The 19,207-nt window shown below is 41.0% G+C and overlaps 1 protein-coding gene across 1 annotated transcript in view; it reads left to right on the forward strand.

Moving 5' to 3' along the window:
- The window catches only part of cdk19 (cyclin dependent kinase 19), a 49,253-nt gene extending 31,251 nt beyond the window's left edge, over positions 1-18,002 (forward strand). Inside the window, exons 5-13 of the mRNA XM_063902582.1 lie at positions 4,926-4,983; positions 6,289-6,420; positions 7,653-7,796; positions 8,477-8,546; positions 9,150-9,222; positions 9,548-9,645; positions 9,769-9,847; positions 11,721-11,960; positions 12,180-18,002. Coding sequence (XP_063758652.1) covers positions 4,926-4,983; positions 6,289-6,420; positions 7,653-7,796; positions 8,477-8,546; positions 9,150-9,222; positions 9,548-9,645; positions 9,769-9,847; positions 11,721-11,960; positions 12,180-12,305 — 1,020 coding nt within the window. The 3' untranslated portion in view covers positions 12,306-18,002. The remainder of the gene's footprint in view (positions 1-4,925; positions 4,984-6,288; positions 6,421-7,652; positions 7,797-8,476; positions 8,547-9,149; positions 9,223-9,547; positions 9,646-9,768; positions 9,848-11,720; positions 11,961-12,179) is intronic.
- Positions 18,003-19,207: the final 1,205 nt, after the last annotated feature.

Genomic DNA, 19,207 nt, shown 5'->3' on the forward strand with positions numbered 1-19,207 from the left:
TATATGCTATTTTGTTGGTTCACATTTTCTTTTTAAATGTCCTGTTTTTTTATGGAAAACATGTTTTGTTTCTGTAAGCTTAAGTAAGCAGTTAAAAAGACGTTATCTTACTTGTAATGTTGTGTCAGATAAATCAGGCAAATACAAAGACTATTATATTTCCAAACTCCACTAGTAAGTGAGGAACTAGGTACTTCAAAATTGTATCGTTGGAACATTATTATACTCATAATGGATGGACTTCTTCCTTGTCAAATAATATTGATGATAATAATACATTTTATATATAGAGCGCTTTTCTAGAAACTCAAAGACACTTTACAGAGTAAAAAATCATAAAAATGTAATTAAAGCAGCACAATTAAAATATACTAAACACAACATTCATTTTGAGTTTTGATTTCTGATTTGAACATGGAGAGACCGGGGCAGTAAAACTGAATGAAACAAATACGAAACATGTTTTTTCAATTAAATTAGAATTTGTGCACTGTTTGTTATTAATGAGCTAAGCATTTTAAAGTCTTGAACACTTTCTTTGTCCCCAGTATGGCCCCCCCTGTAAAATTGGACTAGAACCACACTGCAACCAGAATCACTGTGACTCCATGCAGCTAGAAAATATTAAATCTGTCAGTCATGTGAGAGCCAAAAACAAACAGTGAGAACCATTTCTTTTCTCATATCTGACTGTGTGCTGCACACTCCCACAGCCCTCTGCATTTTATCTTTCCCTGCACCCGTCACTCCTTAGTGTGCTTTGACTTGTGGAGGAAATAGTATAATAAGCCAACACATCAGATTATGTGGCACAACTTGATTACAAATTTGATTACCACCGTCCGTGCTTTGATGTCAGATGATTCAGCGAGAGGCTATTTTCAGATGATGCTCACGAGATGAAACAGTCTGACTGGGATGTAGGAAAGTCCTCTCTTGGTGGGTAGTTCAAGCGTCTGTACATCAACAGAATCTTCTTTCATTAAGGTCGTGCTCTCTTATGTAATCCTTGGCAAACCTGGACGGTCATGTGATGGCTGGACATCACATTATGTAAACCTGCAGGGATGAGGGAGCACGCTTTCACTCTGGCTCTCAGCAGATATATGATGCTCACCAGTGTGAGTTTAACAATCAGGAATTGAGTCGGATTTAAATGATAAATAAAGAGCATTTATATAGTGTGTTTCTAGTCTTTGTGACCACGAAAAGCGCTTTTCACAGTACACGTCAGCATTTACTCTTTTACACACATCGATACAGAGGCAGATGCTGCCAGACAAGGTGCACCTGCTATGTGTAGAAATATGTGTAGACAGAGTGGAAAACTGAATTTCCACCCTAGGAGTATCCATTAAGCTTAATCTTAAACTATTTTAATACTGTTGAATGGAAAAAGAGAAAGTTGTTTTTTGCATGCTTTTTATCTTGATCAAAAGACATTTGGGTATGGTTAAATGCTGATGTATGAGGATGGGAAAGCCCCACCCCCGTCACAACAGCAGGAGCTGTGTGCTTGTTTTGCTCCCTGAAGGTCACACCACTCTTATCTGTGCACCAGCTCTTCCGGTACTTATCATTATTTTCATAGCTGTCAGATGCTGGACTCTATCTGACTCTTGAGTTCTTCAGCTCGTCTCATTCCCAGCCTTCCTGCCATTGTGGCCCAGGAGTTCACTACTAATCCTCCTTTTTGTTCTTGTTGTTAGTCAGATTATCATTTTTGTGCGGGAGCCTGGCTCTATGTCAGTCTTCCTTGGGGGTTATTATTGATAACACACCACTACTTTATAGAAAATGCCCCCAAGGCTTCGATAGCTTATATAAATATAAAAATTAAACATCTGGCCTGAGTTCTGTTGTTAATACAAGTCAGATATATAATCTGCTGCTGTGGGGAACGGTGCCCCCCCCCCAGCACATCTCTCATGGTTGCAGACCTTCAGCTGTTACATAACTGTGTGTGTGTGTGTGTGTGTGTGTGTGTGTGTGTGTGTGTGTGTGTGTGTGTGTGTGTGTGTGTGTGTGTGTGTGTGTGTGCTGCAGCGCAGGTATCAAGCATGTGCTGTGCATTGCACAACTGCACAGCCCCCATCCCCCACCCCGACAAAGCTTATGTAACAGTGCCAGTAGCTAAGATGCTGACTTTGCAATTCTTCAGGCCAAAGCTAAAAGAGTCTGAGCAGACTGGACCAACAGTGTCTGCTGGGGGGAATACATCCAATAAATCCAGGCTAACCTGTCCTACCAGCTGTCCTACCAGCTGTCACTGTGAGAGGTTAAAGGACACACAGAAGATGAGGTCATTATGGCAACCTGGAGAGACCTTTTTACTTTGAGGGAACAGATGATACACTGTTGCCTTTCAGCTCTATCTTTCATGTTCATACTCCCTGATTGAGGGGAGTACATATGATGCATATCAAGTCACATGGACTGCCAGGAACTTGTTTTTATGACAGTTTTTGGACATTATCAGCGCTACATTCCGGTGACTGCCGGCATTTATCAGCACTTTACTGAAAATGTATCTTCTCTGGTGTTCCAGCTCAGTAAGACTGCATTAATAATGAGTAGCATACCTAAGCTGACCAGAGATGTATTTATAAGATAAGATAAGAATTACTTTATTAATCCCAGATTGGGCATTTTTTGTGTAAAAGCAGCATAAACAATTAAGTAATTGCACATAATAAGAAATTAAGACGAAGAAATAAACAATTCTAAAGTATGAACATCTCAAAGAATAAAAATAAATAAAAATAAACCGGCATTATATATATATATATATATATATATATATATATATATATATATATACAATTATGTTAGGTAGAGCATTGCACCACTTGTGAGTGAGTTTATTCTGACACTTGAAGTGCACTGCAGCCCTGTTGCTGTGACCTTTGCGTTACATACTGTAGGTTGTAGGACAGCCTGCTTATGAAGTTGTCCAAATTGTTGTATAAACATGCCTCTGGCTCCTGAACTGGCCCAGTTTTTGAGACAAAGATGGAGATGGTTTTTGTGAAAGAGGACCATGTCCCTAAGGGTTGAGTCTAGCAGTCCTTGGTGGGATGAAGTCTGTTTATTTTCCCCTGGCTCCTGATCCATTTGTGAAACCAACCAACTGTAACTGATTGATTTCCCTGAATGACTCTGAAAGGAACACTCAATTTTAGGGTGTGAAAAACAATTTGGTTCATATTTCAGAACAACACTAGTTCATTTCCCCATAAAACAGCTCTATTTAATCATGTGAAATGATCAGCTTCACTCATATGTTTCTTGATAACTCTTTTGATGTTTAGAAACAGTCACTTCTAATCCCCAGCTGTGAGGATGCGGGCCCATTTTACATGTCGAAGAGGCACAGACACTCCACAGAATAATATAGCGACGTTCATTCATTAGGCCTGAGCTGCTCTCCTTTAAGAGACGCTTTGTTTGATGACCGTGCCGTGTTGTGGGTGTGAAGAATACACCTCATTATTAACGCTGTTTCTATAGCAACACGATGTGTTTGCCAGGCAGATCTGAAGTGTCTGAGAAAATGGGTTCACACACACAGACACGCACATGCACACACGCACGCACACACGCACACACACACACACACACACACACACACACACACACACACACACACACACACACACACACACACACACACACACACACACACACACACACACAGAAGCTGAGGGAACTGTAAATTGATTAAATGTTTGATCTTTTTTCTTTTCTCAATTAGTTAATAATTGAAAAACAGTACCAGATAATTCTTCAATTTTTATATGGTCACTTAAAAAAAGTATATACTGCTACTTTTTGTTGTACCATGGTCTACTAATCTTCTATCTGTTTTTGTACTTTTCTTTGTTGTATATTTTTTTATTATATAAGCGTGTGCATACTTAGTGCTTTTTTATTTCTAATATGTAAGTCTCTATACTTTACCGCACTATACTTCTGTTGCTATAATAATGTAAATTTCCCCGTTGCGGGACAAATAAAGGAATTCTGATTCTGATTCTATAACCCAATATCTAATGAAGGAGTGTAATGGTGATGGTTTCATGCTTTTTGTGTGAACAGGAGAAAGCAATAAAAACACATCCGTATGTTTCTCTCTCAGAATCTGAATCAGGTTTATTGCCAACTAAGTTTACACATACGAGGAATTTATCTTGGTGTACATGGTGCACACATAAACACAGTGAAAGAAGATTAAAAGTTATAAAAGGACCATAAAATAAAACAATAAAAATAACCATTTTTAAAAAAGATGTTCAGTATTGGTATGACAAGTCATGAACGCCGTGCATATACAGTATATGAGAGGTAGGTATTTTGTCAGTGGAGGAGCAGATACACAGAAAACAAAACATTTTACTCAATGACCTCAAACCCCATTGGCTCAATCTTAGAACTGCTTTCTCCAACTTTAGAACAATATTACCCCCTTCAATAAAAGTGTTCTATTCTGCAGCACATCCAGAGCTTCCTCCCTCCCAACATCAGCAGAATAACTGCAGATAATAGCACCACATCCTTTCTCCTCTCCTCTTCTTGTCCTTTTCCCTCCTTCTCTTTGTCTTTTTTGTTTTTGAAAGTACTTTTGATATGATAAATGATAGTAACAAATATAATACATAAAGTAAAAGAAGATGTAAACATTGCATATAAATTGTTAAATTGACATTTATATGTTTGCAAAATACGATTTGGGTTATCACAACCTGAATTTACTATAAATGAGTAAAGTGACATGTTGTATGTTGTTAATAGGTCATTTTTATTGTTCATGTTGTTATTGTTGTGTGTGTGGGTATGATTTGTGTGGTTTCTATGTTACCATAATATGTCAGTTAAAATCCTGATTACAGTTGAATTCTGAAGGGTCTCCCCCCTATGTCCCACAGAAACCTGCCAACATCCTGGTGATGGGGGAGGGTGCTGAGCGAGGAAGGGTTAAAATTGGTAAGTGTTGATTCAGGTAGTAATTATGTGAGTGGCAGATGTGACTGTGGTGTGTGTGTGTGTGTGTGTGTGTGTGTGTGTGTGTGTGTGTGTGTGTGTGTGTGTGTGTGTGTGTGTGTGTGTGTGTGTGTGTGTGTGTGTGTGTGTGTGTGTGTGTGTGTGTGTGTGTGTGTGTGTGTGCAGCTGCACAGTTTAACGTTGTGTCTGGGGGGGGACACAGAGCTGTTACATAAGCCTGCTGCAGCGCCGCTCTATTTATACACCCTGAGCACTGACTTGTTGTACTGAGTCTGCTATTATACTCAATAGAGTGTTCACACACCTTTTATTCTGATCATGTGACTTCCTTTATACATATTTAAGAATCAAAATCAGGGTTATTGCCAAGTAGGTTAACACATACAGTATGCCTTGGTGTACATGGAGCATACATAAACACAGTCAAAGAAGATAAAAAGTAAGATAACAACTCAAAAACTATTATTTAAAAAACTATTATATGTTTAGATATAAAACAAATATGCACATGAAATCTAGATTAACCAAAAAACTACGCACAGTATACTAGGACAAAGTACTCATAATAATCAATAAAATGTGTGCAGTGTTGTTCTGAAAAGTTGAAAGCTGTGTAGATACTTTTTAACGGTCAATATTTATATTCACAGAATGAAAATACAAAGGCAACCTAAGATATAAGACTGTCGAAACCCAAAAGCCCATTTCTCTCCAATATTGTTCACAAATGTGTCTAAATCTGTGTGAGTGAGCACTTCTGCTTTGCCGAGATAATCCATCCACCTCACAGGTGTGATATATCAAGAGGCTGATTAGACAGCATGATGGTTGCACAGGTGCCTTAGGCTGGTCACAGGGGAAGTCCACTCGAAAATGTGCACTTTTATCTTTATTTATTACTGTAGGAACGGGGGAGGGGGGGTCAGAAAACCAGTAAGTATCTGGTTTGACCACCATTTGCCTCTTGCAGTGTCCTTCACACAGAGTTGATCAGGTTGTTGATTGTGGTTTGTATTTGTCTACTTTTACTTGAGGAACATTTTGAATGCAGCTCTTTTACTGTAACAGAGTATTCCTACTCTCTGGAACTTCTAAACCATGTCAGAAGTGTCAATAAGCCATTTAAATGGATCTCATTCTGATATAATAATCTTGACCAAAACTGTAACATTTAGAAGGGGGGGGTATATAGGTGTGTGTAATGTGTTAAATGATTTGACCCCAGCAGTGTCGCTCTCTCTCTCTCTGTCTCTGTCTCTGTCTCTCTCTCCCCCACCCCCCCTGCAGCTGACATGGGTTTTGCCAGACTCTTCAACTCCCCCTTGAAACCACTGGCCGACCTGGACCCTGTGGTGGTGACCTTCTGGTACAGGGCCCCTGAGCTGCTGCTGGGGGCCCGTCATTACACAAAAGCTATTGGTGAGTGAGTGTGAGTGTGTGTGTGTGTGTGTGTGTGTGTGTGTGTGTGTGTGTGTGTGTGTGTGTGTGTGTGTGTGTGTGTGTGTGTGTGTGTGTGTGTGTGTGTGTGTGTGTGTGTGTGTGTGTCAACAAGAGCACATTCCTTCATGGCAGCAGGAGTGCTGTGATCTATGCTCCTCATTGCTCTGGAGCAGGTGTGTCTGACTATTTATAATTCCTGCAACATGAGTCCTCTCTGGCAGTGTGAGCCCGGTTGCTTGAAGGTCTGGAACAAGGGCTGAAACAAGATCCGGGTCAGGGGTCAGAAGTCTTGCTGCTGGGGCAGGGGCCGGAAGCAGGGCTGCTCATGCATGGGCTGGAAGCATGACTGCTGGGATTCCTGATGCAAGACCCTGAGCTCTGGTGGAAAGACACAATGCATTTGTGTCTTCTTCCATTACACCTTGGAGTCTGGCTGAAGCTCCAAAGACCTCCATGCGGGATCCCACGAAAGGGCCCTGGGCAAGGGCTAGGTTAGGAGCTGTGGCAGGAGCAGGAAAGGGAGCTAGCCTACCTGGCACTAGCATGACTGGAGCTAGCATGCTTGGGGCTAGCAGGCTGGGAATCAGGCTTGACCTCAGAATTACCCAAAAGTGTTCCGCTCACTCCGGTAACAAGTCCTTCTTTGACTGCCTCTCCTCTCTACTTGAGGCATATCTGCAGTCATTCTTTAAGCATAACAGGTTCAAGGTTACCTCATAAAGGTCACCTGCTGGGTACATTCTTCGGCCAGTTGGTACTGTCACGGTGAGGTAAGGAAGGCAGGACCCAAAAGCAGGATAAAACAGGAGAGGCAGATATAAGAATATAAACAAAAATAAAAGCTGTTTGTTAAAAAACACAAAAACTGCAGGGGCAGGCAAGCTCAAACAAAAGATAAGTAGCAAACAAACCGGGAAGACTTAGGAGACACAGGAATCCGAGGGGAATCCAAAACTGACAGACAAGACTGGGGACAAAACAGAGTAAACAACAGACTGACAAGGAACACATTTCAAAATAAAACAGGAAACTATAAACACAAAAACTAAAATCATGACATCCTCCCTCTAAATTGCTGGTGAAAATGTGTGTGTGTGTGTGTGTGTGTGTGTGTGTGTGTGTGTGTGTGTGTGTGTGTGTGTGTGTGTGTGTGTGTGTGTGTGTGTGTGTGTGTGTGTGTGTGTGTGTGTGTGTGTGTGCGCATTTTACAGATATTTGGGCAATTGGCTGCATCTTTGCCGAGCTGCTGACGTCAGAGCCCATCTTTCATTGTCGCCAGGAAGACATCAAGACCAGCAACCCTTTCCATCATGACCAGCTGGACAGGATATTCAGCGTCATGGGCTTCCCTGCAGGTCTGTGCACTGTTGTGTTGGCAATCAGTGTGTGTACATTAGTGTGTGTCCCCAAGGTCTGACAGACATGTTGAAAGCATTCCCCAACATGTAAGACACTTGTAAAGCAGTTGCAAACATTGCTCCCCACTATGTACCTTTAACATATAACCAGTGGAAAGTAAATGTATAATGTATGTAGTACTGTACTTAAGTAAATGTTTGAGGTACTTGTACTTTACTTGAGTTTTTTCATTTTATATGACTTTTAAAAACAATAGTTTTCTAGTTGCTTTTGCCGATGAATTTCAATAATACTAAAATGAAATCCACTAATACACTTGTTTATGATGGATGGAGAAATCTGCCATTATAAACAGTTATCAATATTTCCCATGCTCTAACAGCTGCAAAACTAAAATGATAGACACATGAATGCATCACAAATTATTCTCCAGTGATATAATATATTCTTTAAAAAGTCACATTGAATAATAAGTACTTCAAAAAGAGTACTTCAACTTTTACTCAAGTACAAGATCTGAGTACTTCTCCCCCCCCCCACACATTGAACATGTAAAATGATTCAAGCATAGCATAAAGGTTGCCAAGTTAACTGAAGAGATCTCCAGATGAACCAGAACCATGAGAATATGCATGTACTTGATAAAGGGGTCACATGTGTATCAATGTATTTGCAGACAAGGACTGGGAGGACATCCGGAAGATGCCCGAATTCCCCACACTTCAGAAAGACTTCAGGAGGACAACGTGAGTGACGGATGCTGTGAGAATGTGAACATACACCGCACGGCCACCAAAAAGGTCACAAGCCTGTGGGGGCAGTACTATGATCTGGGGTTGCTGCAGTTGGTCTGGTCTAGGTTCTGCAACGTTATGTGCCCAAAGAATGAGGTCAGCTGACTTCCTGAATATACTGAATCACCTGGTTATTCCATCAATGGATTTGTTCTTCCCTGATGGCATGGGCATGTTCCAAGAGGACAATGCCAGGATCCATCAGGCTCAGATTGTGAAAGAGTGGTTCAGGGAGCATGAGACATCATTTCACACATGGATTGGACCCCACAGAGTCCAGACCTGAACCCCATTGAGAATCTTTGGGATGTGCTGGAGAAGACTTTGCGCAGTGGTCTTGGCGAAAAATGTATGCAAGACAGAAATAAATGTTGTGACATCGTGGAAACGATGCCACAGCGAATGCGTGCCGTAATCAAAGCTAAAGGCGGTCCAACGAATATTAGAGTGTGTGACCTTTTTTTTGGCCGAGCAGTGTATAACTGAAAGACAAATATACACGTTATGTAATACACATCAACTGCTTTTCAGTGTCGCTGTTTCCTCTTCCAACAGGTATGCAAACAGCAGCTTAATCAAATACATGGAGAAGCACAAAGTCAAACCAGACAGCAAAGTCTTTCTCCTGGTGGGTACATGAAGTCTTTTCTTTGGGTTTGAAACAATTGTTGGGATAAAGACTTTTAAGTGTGGCAATTTTTCATTTATTTCCATTCAAATTGCTTTTGTTATCATTTTTAAATTCTAAATCCCTTCAGGTATTGTAATTTTAATTCCAGCTGAATATTTTGTCTGTCGTAGAGGAGAGCCTATGGGTCTTGCCTGAGGCCCGCTGTCCTGCTAACCTTCACATGGTCAAACAATGCAGAACATGTCCTCTTGCTCACTGAATACACTGCTCTGCACACTGAAGTACAAACACACAACCTAATGCTCTTCTGCTTGGCCTTCAGCTCCAGAAGCTGCTCACCATGGACCCTACCAAGAGAATCACGTCAGAGCAGGCGCTGCAGGACACCTACTTCCTGGAGGAGCCACTGCCAACCACTGAGTGAGCCTGAGTAAACTTTAGATTGAGCCAAAGAAAAAGTGTATATCCTGTGTTCTGGTGGGTCTACTTGAACCAGAGTGCTTCATGATGTTAACGCACACACATCTCTGTGATTGCCTCCAGTGTGTTCGCTGGCTGTCAGATCCCCTACCCAAAACGAGAGTTTCTGAATGAAGACGAGCCCGAGGAGAAAGCAGAAAAGGTAAGTTCTGATAGAAGAAATGTGAACCAGTTCTTCCTGTTTCCACCACACCTAGACTGGCTCTCGGCACGCAAAACCGGTTTGTACTTGGAACCACAAACTGCTGGTCTAGAACCAAGATCCGAATACATCAGGTTTCAACGGAGGCTGGGTCAGAGCAAACTGAGCAGTTAGTGGTGATTACGCCCAAGAGAATAAAGTTGTTACAAGCAGTAGCGCTGAGGAAAGTGACCACACTTATAAAAAACACTTATATAAAGTCAGGCAACACGAACCAGGCTCAGTGTGAAGCTGTTTGTATTAACTTACTTTGATGACCATCCGTTCACTGTTATTGATCATTGGGAAGAGCAGGCGTTTTCCTGTTGTTTTGTATTATTGCAGCTATCGGATGGAATCAATACATGGGCTACACAGGTTGCCATGTCCAACAATCACAAGTAGAATCATAATGAAAAGTACACCTGTATATGCCTGTTAGAAAAGGCTTATGCCAAAATATGATAGCAACAAGTAGTCAGGATAGTTAGATTAGCTTCAGTTGCTATGCCAACATCACATGTCTTATGCCAGATAAACTTTAATAACAGTGTTGTGATGCCAAACAGAGTCTATTCAGACTGAAACACATTCACTTACGGGGATGGGGGTTATATATCAGTGGACGTTCAATCTCAAAAACAACTGGTTCCTAAACTGCGAACTAGTTCCGAACCAAAAAAGCACGAGCACGGATCTACAACTGAAACTGGTTTGGTAGCAAAGGGGTAAGAGAGGCAGCTCTGACTTCCTCACCATGTTATAGAAAATCTTACAAATGTACCTTCGTAAAGTACTATAAACGTATGCTATGTGATGCTGTGGTTCGCACTCGTAGGAGGCCGTGGTATAAAACATAAGAAATACTTTTATTTTTAAGACGTTTACAACCTATAGTGTATTGCTTCTAATGTTGTCTGTGTATATATATCCTGAACCTGCATTATATTAGTAGAAGAGAGGACTAGTACTCAGTACTCAAATAGTCCAGTCAAAGTTATTTTCAAACACTTTCGACCCTTTATGAAACTATATATTACATAACTTGTGTTTTTCAATGGAAGCCTGTGGAATTTAGAGAATAATGAGGAAACACAAGCAGCTGTTTGAGGCTCCCAGCAGACAGGCTGCAAGAGGTCAACACAGCACACACACATCATACACACATCACAGAAGCTACAGCAGCAGACTTTGAGGACAATCTCCCCTAGTGGCCAAACATTAGCATTACAACTTTATATGAAGCTATTGTGCCCAAAAAGACTTATCCCCATTGACTTACATTTAAAAAAGGTGTGTCGGTAAGTAGCACAGGAGTGAGCCCCGGATGGAGTGAATGGAACGGGAACGTCAAGGTATTTATTTGGATGTCAACCTTTGTTTGACTGAGCAGCTCTCACCTCCAACACAAGTTCTCTTTATCCATCCATGATTGTGGAGTCCCGTCCGTATGTGTTTAATATTCAATGTTTACAGCTTGTGGTTGTCCCGTCTGTTAGTCATGTGTTTGCTATCATCAGAGTGAGAACAAAGACTCATTATCAACCCCAATGGTGTTGTGTAACACTGATGTCTATGTGGGTGTCCATCAGTATCAGTCCTCTCATGGTTCTGTCACATGGGAAGCGTGCCTCCCTACACTGGCCTCTTCTGAGTACATGCAACGTTAGTGTAATGGATGCCATCTGAGTATATCCTGACACACACACACAGACCCTGGGAGCCATCATGATACACACCTACTGACATTTCACAAACACCTAGCCCCCTACTCCCTACAGCCACACTGCTCTCTGTTGCTCAGCTTTAGTCGTGTCCCTGTGTGTGTCTGCAGAACCAGACCCAGCAGCACCAGCAGACCACCGGGCAGAACCAGAACCAGCAGCAGACTGCAGCACAGCAGGTCCCCTCCCAGCAGAACCTGACACAAACCAATGGCACTGCAGGAGCCACAGGGGCCCCCACTGTCGTGGGTTTACAACACAACCAAGAACAGGGCCCCCCCAACAAGAAAGCTCGTATCGGGCCCTCTGGGGCCTCCTCAGGCACCGGGGTACTGCAGTCAGAGTACCAGGTTAGTGCGATTCACAGCCTGGTCTTCTTCTGTGGTGGAGCCTCTCTGCTGCACCGACTGACACATCCCTGCATCACTATGAACACACACAGACACACACATACACACACACACACACACACACACACACACACACACACACACACACACACACACACACACACACACACACACACACACACACACACACTGAGCTGTTTCCTTCTATCTTTCCATCAGCACTCCGGCTCCCGTCTTGGTTACCAAAGCAACGTTCAAGGTTCCACTCAGCCCCAGAACACCATGGGATACTCGTCCTCCTCCCAGCAGAGCTCCCAGTACTCCCACCAGACGCACCGTTACTGAGGCCCCTCCTGCAGACCCCCCCAGCAGATGTCCCCATCACTCTCCTCCCCGTCACGGTAACAGGAAGGCAAAAAAACATTAAGGGCAGTTGTGCCTCGTGGAGGGGGGGGGAGGATAGTGAAGTCTAAACCGTGGCACCTAAACACGACACCCACAGGAAAAACTGCAGCTCTGTTCATAGATGTAAATTATAAAGCACCTTTTTTATATGATTTGTTTCTACCATATTTGCTTAGAAATCAAGTTCAGCTTGATTGTTGATGTCATTGTAAATATTGTACAGAAGGAAGTGATGGGACGTCTGAGGAAAAGCCCTTTACTGTTGTCTCTCGAGGAATATTGGATAATCAGAGATACATCTGAGCTCACCCTGTCACAGCCACATGTTTCTACAGAGAGAAATCAGCACTTCAGCTGATGCAACTGCAGGGAAATATTAAATGCGCTATTTAACTTAATGTACTTATTTTAGGGTTGCTCTATTTAGACCTCTCTTTTAGATTTCAATTGTAAATGTAGGAAAAGTAGTAGTGTCCTGTGATCCCTGAATCACTGCACTACAAGAATAAGAAACACCTGACAGCAGAGCCTCGCCTCCTCTGACCACCGGGTTTCTAAAGAGTATATGCTGGACACACATGGTGGACTCAACACTTTCTGAACAGGAGCATGCGCAGAGACATGCAGGGCAGCTCACTGTGTGTGTGTGTGTGTGTGTGTGTGTGTGTGTGTGTGTGTGTGTGTGTGTGTGTGTGTGTGTGTGTGTGTGTGTGTGTGTGTGTGTGTGTGTGTGTGGCAGCATCAGCGGCGGTACTGAAGTTTTGATGTTAACGTGCAGCTCAATACTTCATTGTCTTCAAGTATTTTTTAAATATTTTATTCCGTGTGTTGTATAGTTTTTTTAAACACCTACTCAAGTATTGTACTTAAATTCTCTTTTTTACCAAGAGTAAACATTTTTATGAATATAAAATATTCTAAATATGAAGCTACTATTGGTTAGTTTTATTTTTGTTTTTTTGGGAATCATATTTACATTTGAATACATTCAGGTATTGTCATTTTAATGCCAGTTTGTCTGTTATGGAGAAAAGCTGACATGACATGAACAACAGGTCTGGATAACACAGTTATTCTGAGGATGAAAAAATGAGTGAATGTCTGACAGCTTAGAGTGACGCATGCCTGAGGCCTGCTCAAACAATGCAGCACGTCCTCATACTCACTGAACTGCTCTGCACACTGAAGTAAAAAACACAACATTATGTTCTTCTTCTCAGCCTTCAGCTCCAGAAGCTGCTCACCGTGGACTACTACTACTGTTGGTTAGCTTAGCATAAAGCAAAGAAACAGAGGCAGGCTTGCTGTTTCCCTGTTTCCAGTATTTGTGCTAAGCTAAGCCAAGCAGATGCAGGCCGGTACTGTGTTGAGGTACGGCTGCTTTACTTGAGTATTTCTATTTCATGGTACCTAATATTTCTCCTCCACTACAGTTATCCAAAAGAGATACTATTAGCTAAACAAGATTTATAAAAAAAAAACATTAAATACATTCAATAATTATTATTATCAAGGTGTTTTGGGCTATAATTAAGACCAATAGATAATATTTCAGCCTATTTTGAATGCAAATCATTTTATGTAAATACAGCAACCAATGTACAACAGAAGGGTTCCTCTTTCTCCATCAACCGTTTTTCCAGGATCTAGTCAGTAAGACTTTTGGGCTGAAAGTCATCAAATACTGCTTAGGCAATATACAATATATGTATATGTACCTTTAAAACTGTAACTAAATTTAGCTCCAACTATTTCAGTAGGATTTAATGCAAGATTTATAGTATTTTTCTAACTGTATTAACGATGTGTAGCTATACTAAACACAGGGCAAATCTTTGTCCGTCTGCTTTTATTCCTCCGTCCTCACTGTTTCTGCTCAGTGGTATTATACGCACCGAGTGACTGTAACTGTGTAATCCAGCACAGATGTGGACACAGCAGGATTGTGGCAGGGGGGGTTCAGTGTGATAAGGATGCACTGACACCTGGTGGCCAAATAGATAACTGGAGTGAAACTGCAGTTCAACAAGATTCTCCAAACTAAACTGTGGATTTTAGGTTTCACTAGAATATGCCGCACATGTTTCCCTGTAGTTTGAATGTGATATTAATAATGTGTTCCTTCTGAACGTGGCCTCCTGCCTGCTCTAGGTCAGACAGCACTGGTTAGTATTTCATGCTTTGATACTAATGCTTCTCTTCAGCAGTGACTCCATGTTACAGCATCAGGCTCACTTTCATCTAAATTGTGACAGTTCTGCAAATCTGAAGCATTTAAACATTGCAAAAGAGTGAATCTGTCAATTTCAGTTATTGGATCTTACACATTTCCTACACATTTCAAACTGCAAGTTACAGATGTATCTGCAGAAAAAGCTTCACTTCATCATCCCCTTATAGAGCATAGAAAAACCCCAAATTACAGTACAGCTGAATATGTAGCACCTGAACACAACGCATGGAGCCACACACATTGTGGTTCTTAAGGTCATACTGCAAGGCAGGGTTTTTGATTTCTGGAGTGGTGAATTCCACCATTCATACAGAGGTGGTCCTGGGTTTCAGTATCTTGCCTAGGAACATCTGACATGTTGACCACAGGGTCGGCGATCCAACTCAACCTTCCGATTGGCGGACAAGCTGCCCATGAACTTTTCTTACTCATGGAGGCTCTGGTTTCACTTCAGTTTTCTGCTAATTTGATAAGGCGTTTGTATTGTTATAACTAGACATGGTTTATGCTTTGATGAAATATCAACTCTTCTCTGCTTCGGTCTCCAACCGCTGATTATAAATGTCTGGCTCTCCAGCTTATCGATCACAGCTGATATTTCCTCACGTACATTCTTCTGACAGAAAACTGCTTCAGAGCAGGCTTGAAACCAAAACAATGAAGACAACAAACGAGCTAAAGTGGCTCAAACTGCTGATTCACTGAAATCTCTGTGGGTTTGTCCCTGCAACACACATTACACTGAAAACAGTGAAACTTTGAGTTTACATGTATTATGTCAACAGATTTCACATAAATGTATAAGGTTAGAAGAAAGCAATTGTATTAAGTTTAAATTAATATTATTGCTTTCAACCAACCTAATAGAGTTATGAGAGCTTTCTTGACATAACACATTTCATTAAAGTCAACGCTGGAGTTATTTCAGTGTACATTACCCAGTCATTTGATGATATGTGCAGCTCTCAACGCAAACTTCAGGTAATACATTTAGATAAATGTTGGCAAAGACAATTGGGGGGATCATTGTGTTTTCTTTTGTGTGATGGGTCTGAAATCCAGCAGCTATTCAAAGGATTTCTCCTCCTGTACCGTGTATTGAGTCAGAGGACCCTTTTTTCCATTTCTCTCTTTAACTAGGCGAGGTGTCACTGAGACAAATTACTGTCAAACTGCTCCTATATGCAAGCCCCCCCCCCCCCCCAACTACATCTCTCCCTGCTTGTGTTGACAGCTTTCATATGATTTATTTCTATGTGAATTAGCCAAGCCCAAGCCAAGCATTCTTTTTCACAGCATGTTACTCTGAATTAATTATTGTGTGGAGATGGGTATATATAATAAACGATGATATTTATTATTTCCATATCTTCTCCATATAGCAGCTACACTGAAAACGTTGACTTTAATTAAATGTTTCATGTCAACAGATGTATTGTGTTTGGTTAGTTGAAAGCAATAATATTAAGTTGAACCTATTTAAACTTAATGTTATGGCTTTTAACTAACCTAATACAGTTGTGTGAAATCTGTTGACATTAAACATTTCATTTCAACGTTTCAGTTTTTTCAGTGCATGGCGGGGACGGAGCCTGCGTCACGTCATCATGTTTCTGGTTTCCTTTCTCATGAGCTCATGTACTTCTGAATGTGTGCATGCCCCTGATAAAGGAAGCTGGCGCTGTCGTGTGGGATCTCTTCCTGATGAAGATCAACCGATTGATTTCTTGTGGATGGTGCCTTTCTTTAGTCGTTCATCTTCTAATCATGTCTATAAAAGTTGTTCAGGATTTTCATATTCTATTTTATGATGTTTGTGTTTCCTCGCTTGCTGTTAAGTCTTCTTTTTGCCTCATTACTATGTAGCATATTGTTGTTAACTGAATTAGGAGGGTAATGTTAAGCTAATGTCTTATCTGATTTCACTTGTATGTGTTGCAGCTCTGCAGAACGTCTTTTTCTCTGGTAATAGATATTTCCTAACATTTCTGAAGCGCAGTTACAAGTTCTATGTTTTAAAATAGTGTACATAAAATCAAATTTTTAAGAATTTCTCATTGAGATATCGATTCAATAATTGTCTTTTAATGCACTGTTGTTGCTCAAATATTCAGTGGTAAAAAAAATGTATTTAGTGTTTTTTAATGTCTCACTTCAGACACTAAAGTTGTGGCAGTACTGAGAGATATATGATGCTCCTCTGCGTGTAGATATGGACGGACTCACATTTCCCCCCTTTTGATAGTTTGCATGTGCCTGTCTTTGTCCAACATTGGAACTTATGAGTGTATTCAGACAGACAGACAGACAGACAGACAGACAGACAGACAGACAGACAGACAGACAGACAGACAGACAGACAGACAGACAGACAGACAGACAGACAGACAGACAGACAGACAGACACTCCATCTGCAAATCAGAGCTCCAGCGATGCCTTCAAGGCCGTCGATCAATTCATATTACAAACGTTGTTGAGCTTGTGTCACAGAATGTGGTCACACTAATCACACCACAGCATCATTTATCAAGTGGCCTGTCCTTATGGAAGACATGTTCTGGTTGGGCTGTCTGTCTACTCCTGCACATGCTCTGTGTATTGTGTGTGTGCTCGAGTGCGTATGTGTGTGTGGGAGTGTGAGTGTGCGTTCGTGCACAAAAGTGTGAAATAGACATATGGCCATAATGTATTGTCTTTTCATTGCATTTATAGATAAGGCAGCAATAGCTCAGTGCAGGAAGTCCAAAAAAAAACATTTTTTTATCTGCTTTTAGCAAACGTGGCCAAATTGTATTGTACAAATGACTGTTAAATGAGAATACATTTATGTATATTTATTTTATATGCTGTATTATAATAAAACATCTCTTTTGTCCCTATCATTTTGTACTAAAAGTTCAATTACTAGCTTTTTGTGTAACTCAGATGAAGTGGTTATTAAAGTGGGGAAAAGTCACCTCGGTCTCTGGCCATTGGCTCCAATGACCTCTACATAACAAGACGAGAGATGAACAAGATGTAGCACTGATACATTTAGAGAGACATGCAGTATGTGTGTTGATGCAGTAAACGGGTTTTAGCCACTGAGCCGCTGGTGTCACACATTTATTACACAGAAGTGAATGTGTGTGATGATTTGAGCGTTTAAGATAAGATGGACCTTTATTGATCACTGTTGGGGAATTCCGGTGTCAAAGCAGCAACAGAATAAGAGGAAACACAGATGGATAGACCAAGACGCCACTGTTGCGTAATTACACCAACATGCAATAGTGTAAAAACTAAAAACAAAGACTAAGACATTACTGTTGTGCAATAACATTTGTGTGCTATATGTACATTGGAAAATGTATTACGAATGCTACTTGTAAATTGGAATAAATTCTTAATGTTTTTATGTTAATATTTAAATATTATGTGCATGCCCTTTATCTTATAGTGTTTTATTTTTTGTCTCTATCTTCACTTTTGTTGAACAATGTGGGACAAATAAAGGTATTCTGATTCTGATTAGTACACATGGAATATACATAGTAAGAATAAAAGAAAAAAGAATAAACATGTATTAACTGAATAGAAATAACTCAAATATAAGTTAAATTCTAATCCGGTGAATATACACAGATATGTAAACAGGTTTAAATATATATACATTTAAATGTGCAGGTACCAGATGGGGTATAAGTTGTATGTGCATACAGTGCTAATACTATTCATGTTCAGTGAAGGTTAGTTTTGATGAGTTGGTTAACCCTCTGTTGTGCAGCCTGATGGCTACATCTTCCATCAAGACATTCTACAGCATGCTCCAAACCCACAGTGTGGCTGCTACCACTGGAAGGATCTGTATGAGTTGGAGAGAGCTCGGAGGAATGTGTTAACGCAGACGCTCCCATGTCCTCTGTCCTCAGGTGCTGCTGCTGTGGAACCGGCCGCCCTACATACAGTATATACCCCGACTCTGACCTCAAATACATGCACCTACTGACCAACAAAAACACACAGCACGGGAGCTACAGGGGACTGGACTGTTTATAGCATGTGCTAAGGCATTTTGACAAAACAAACAATAATAATAATATATAATATCATACTAGTCTACAGATAGATTCAACAATGACCATAAATAATTGTCACCACAGAAAGTAACCTTTTTGTGGATTTACTTGGCTGTGGCTGTCAGGGTATTGTGGTTGTCTACCAAACGGAAGGTTGGGGGTTGATCCTAGCCCATGCAGTGAACATGTCAATGCGTCATGAGCAAGCTGCCCCTGATGGCATGATGAACGGTGTGTTTATTATAAATACACATCTTAGTAGCATCGGGATCCTGCTCACGAGGGTCGGTTTTTCATTAACGCTCGCATTGCTGCACATTATCCCTATCTTAGTTTCCGTGGGCAGGGGGCCTCTGCCTCTCTGTGAATGTGTTAATGGATAAATACTGTTTATGTAAAAGCGCTTTGAGGGCTCTTGAAGTTAGGGAAAACACTACTGTATATAAATGCAGTCCACACTGAAAAAACAAAACGTTGACTTCAATTAAATGTATTATGTCAACAGATTTCACATAACTGTATTAGGTTAGCTGAAAGCAATAATGTTAAG

Source organism: Eleginops maclovinus, chromosome 15 (assembly GCF_036324505.1).
Source record: "Eleginops maclovinus isolate JMC-PN-2008 ecotype Puerto Natales chromosome 15, JC_Emac_rtc_rv5, whole genome shotgun sequence".
Lineage (NCBI taxonomy): Eukaryota > Metazoa > Chordata > Actinopteri > Perciformes > Eleginopidae > Eleginops > Eleginops maclovinus.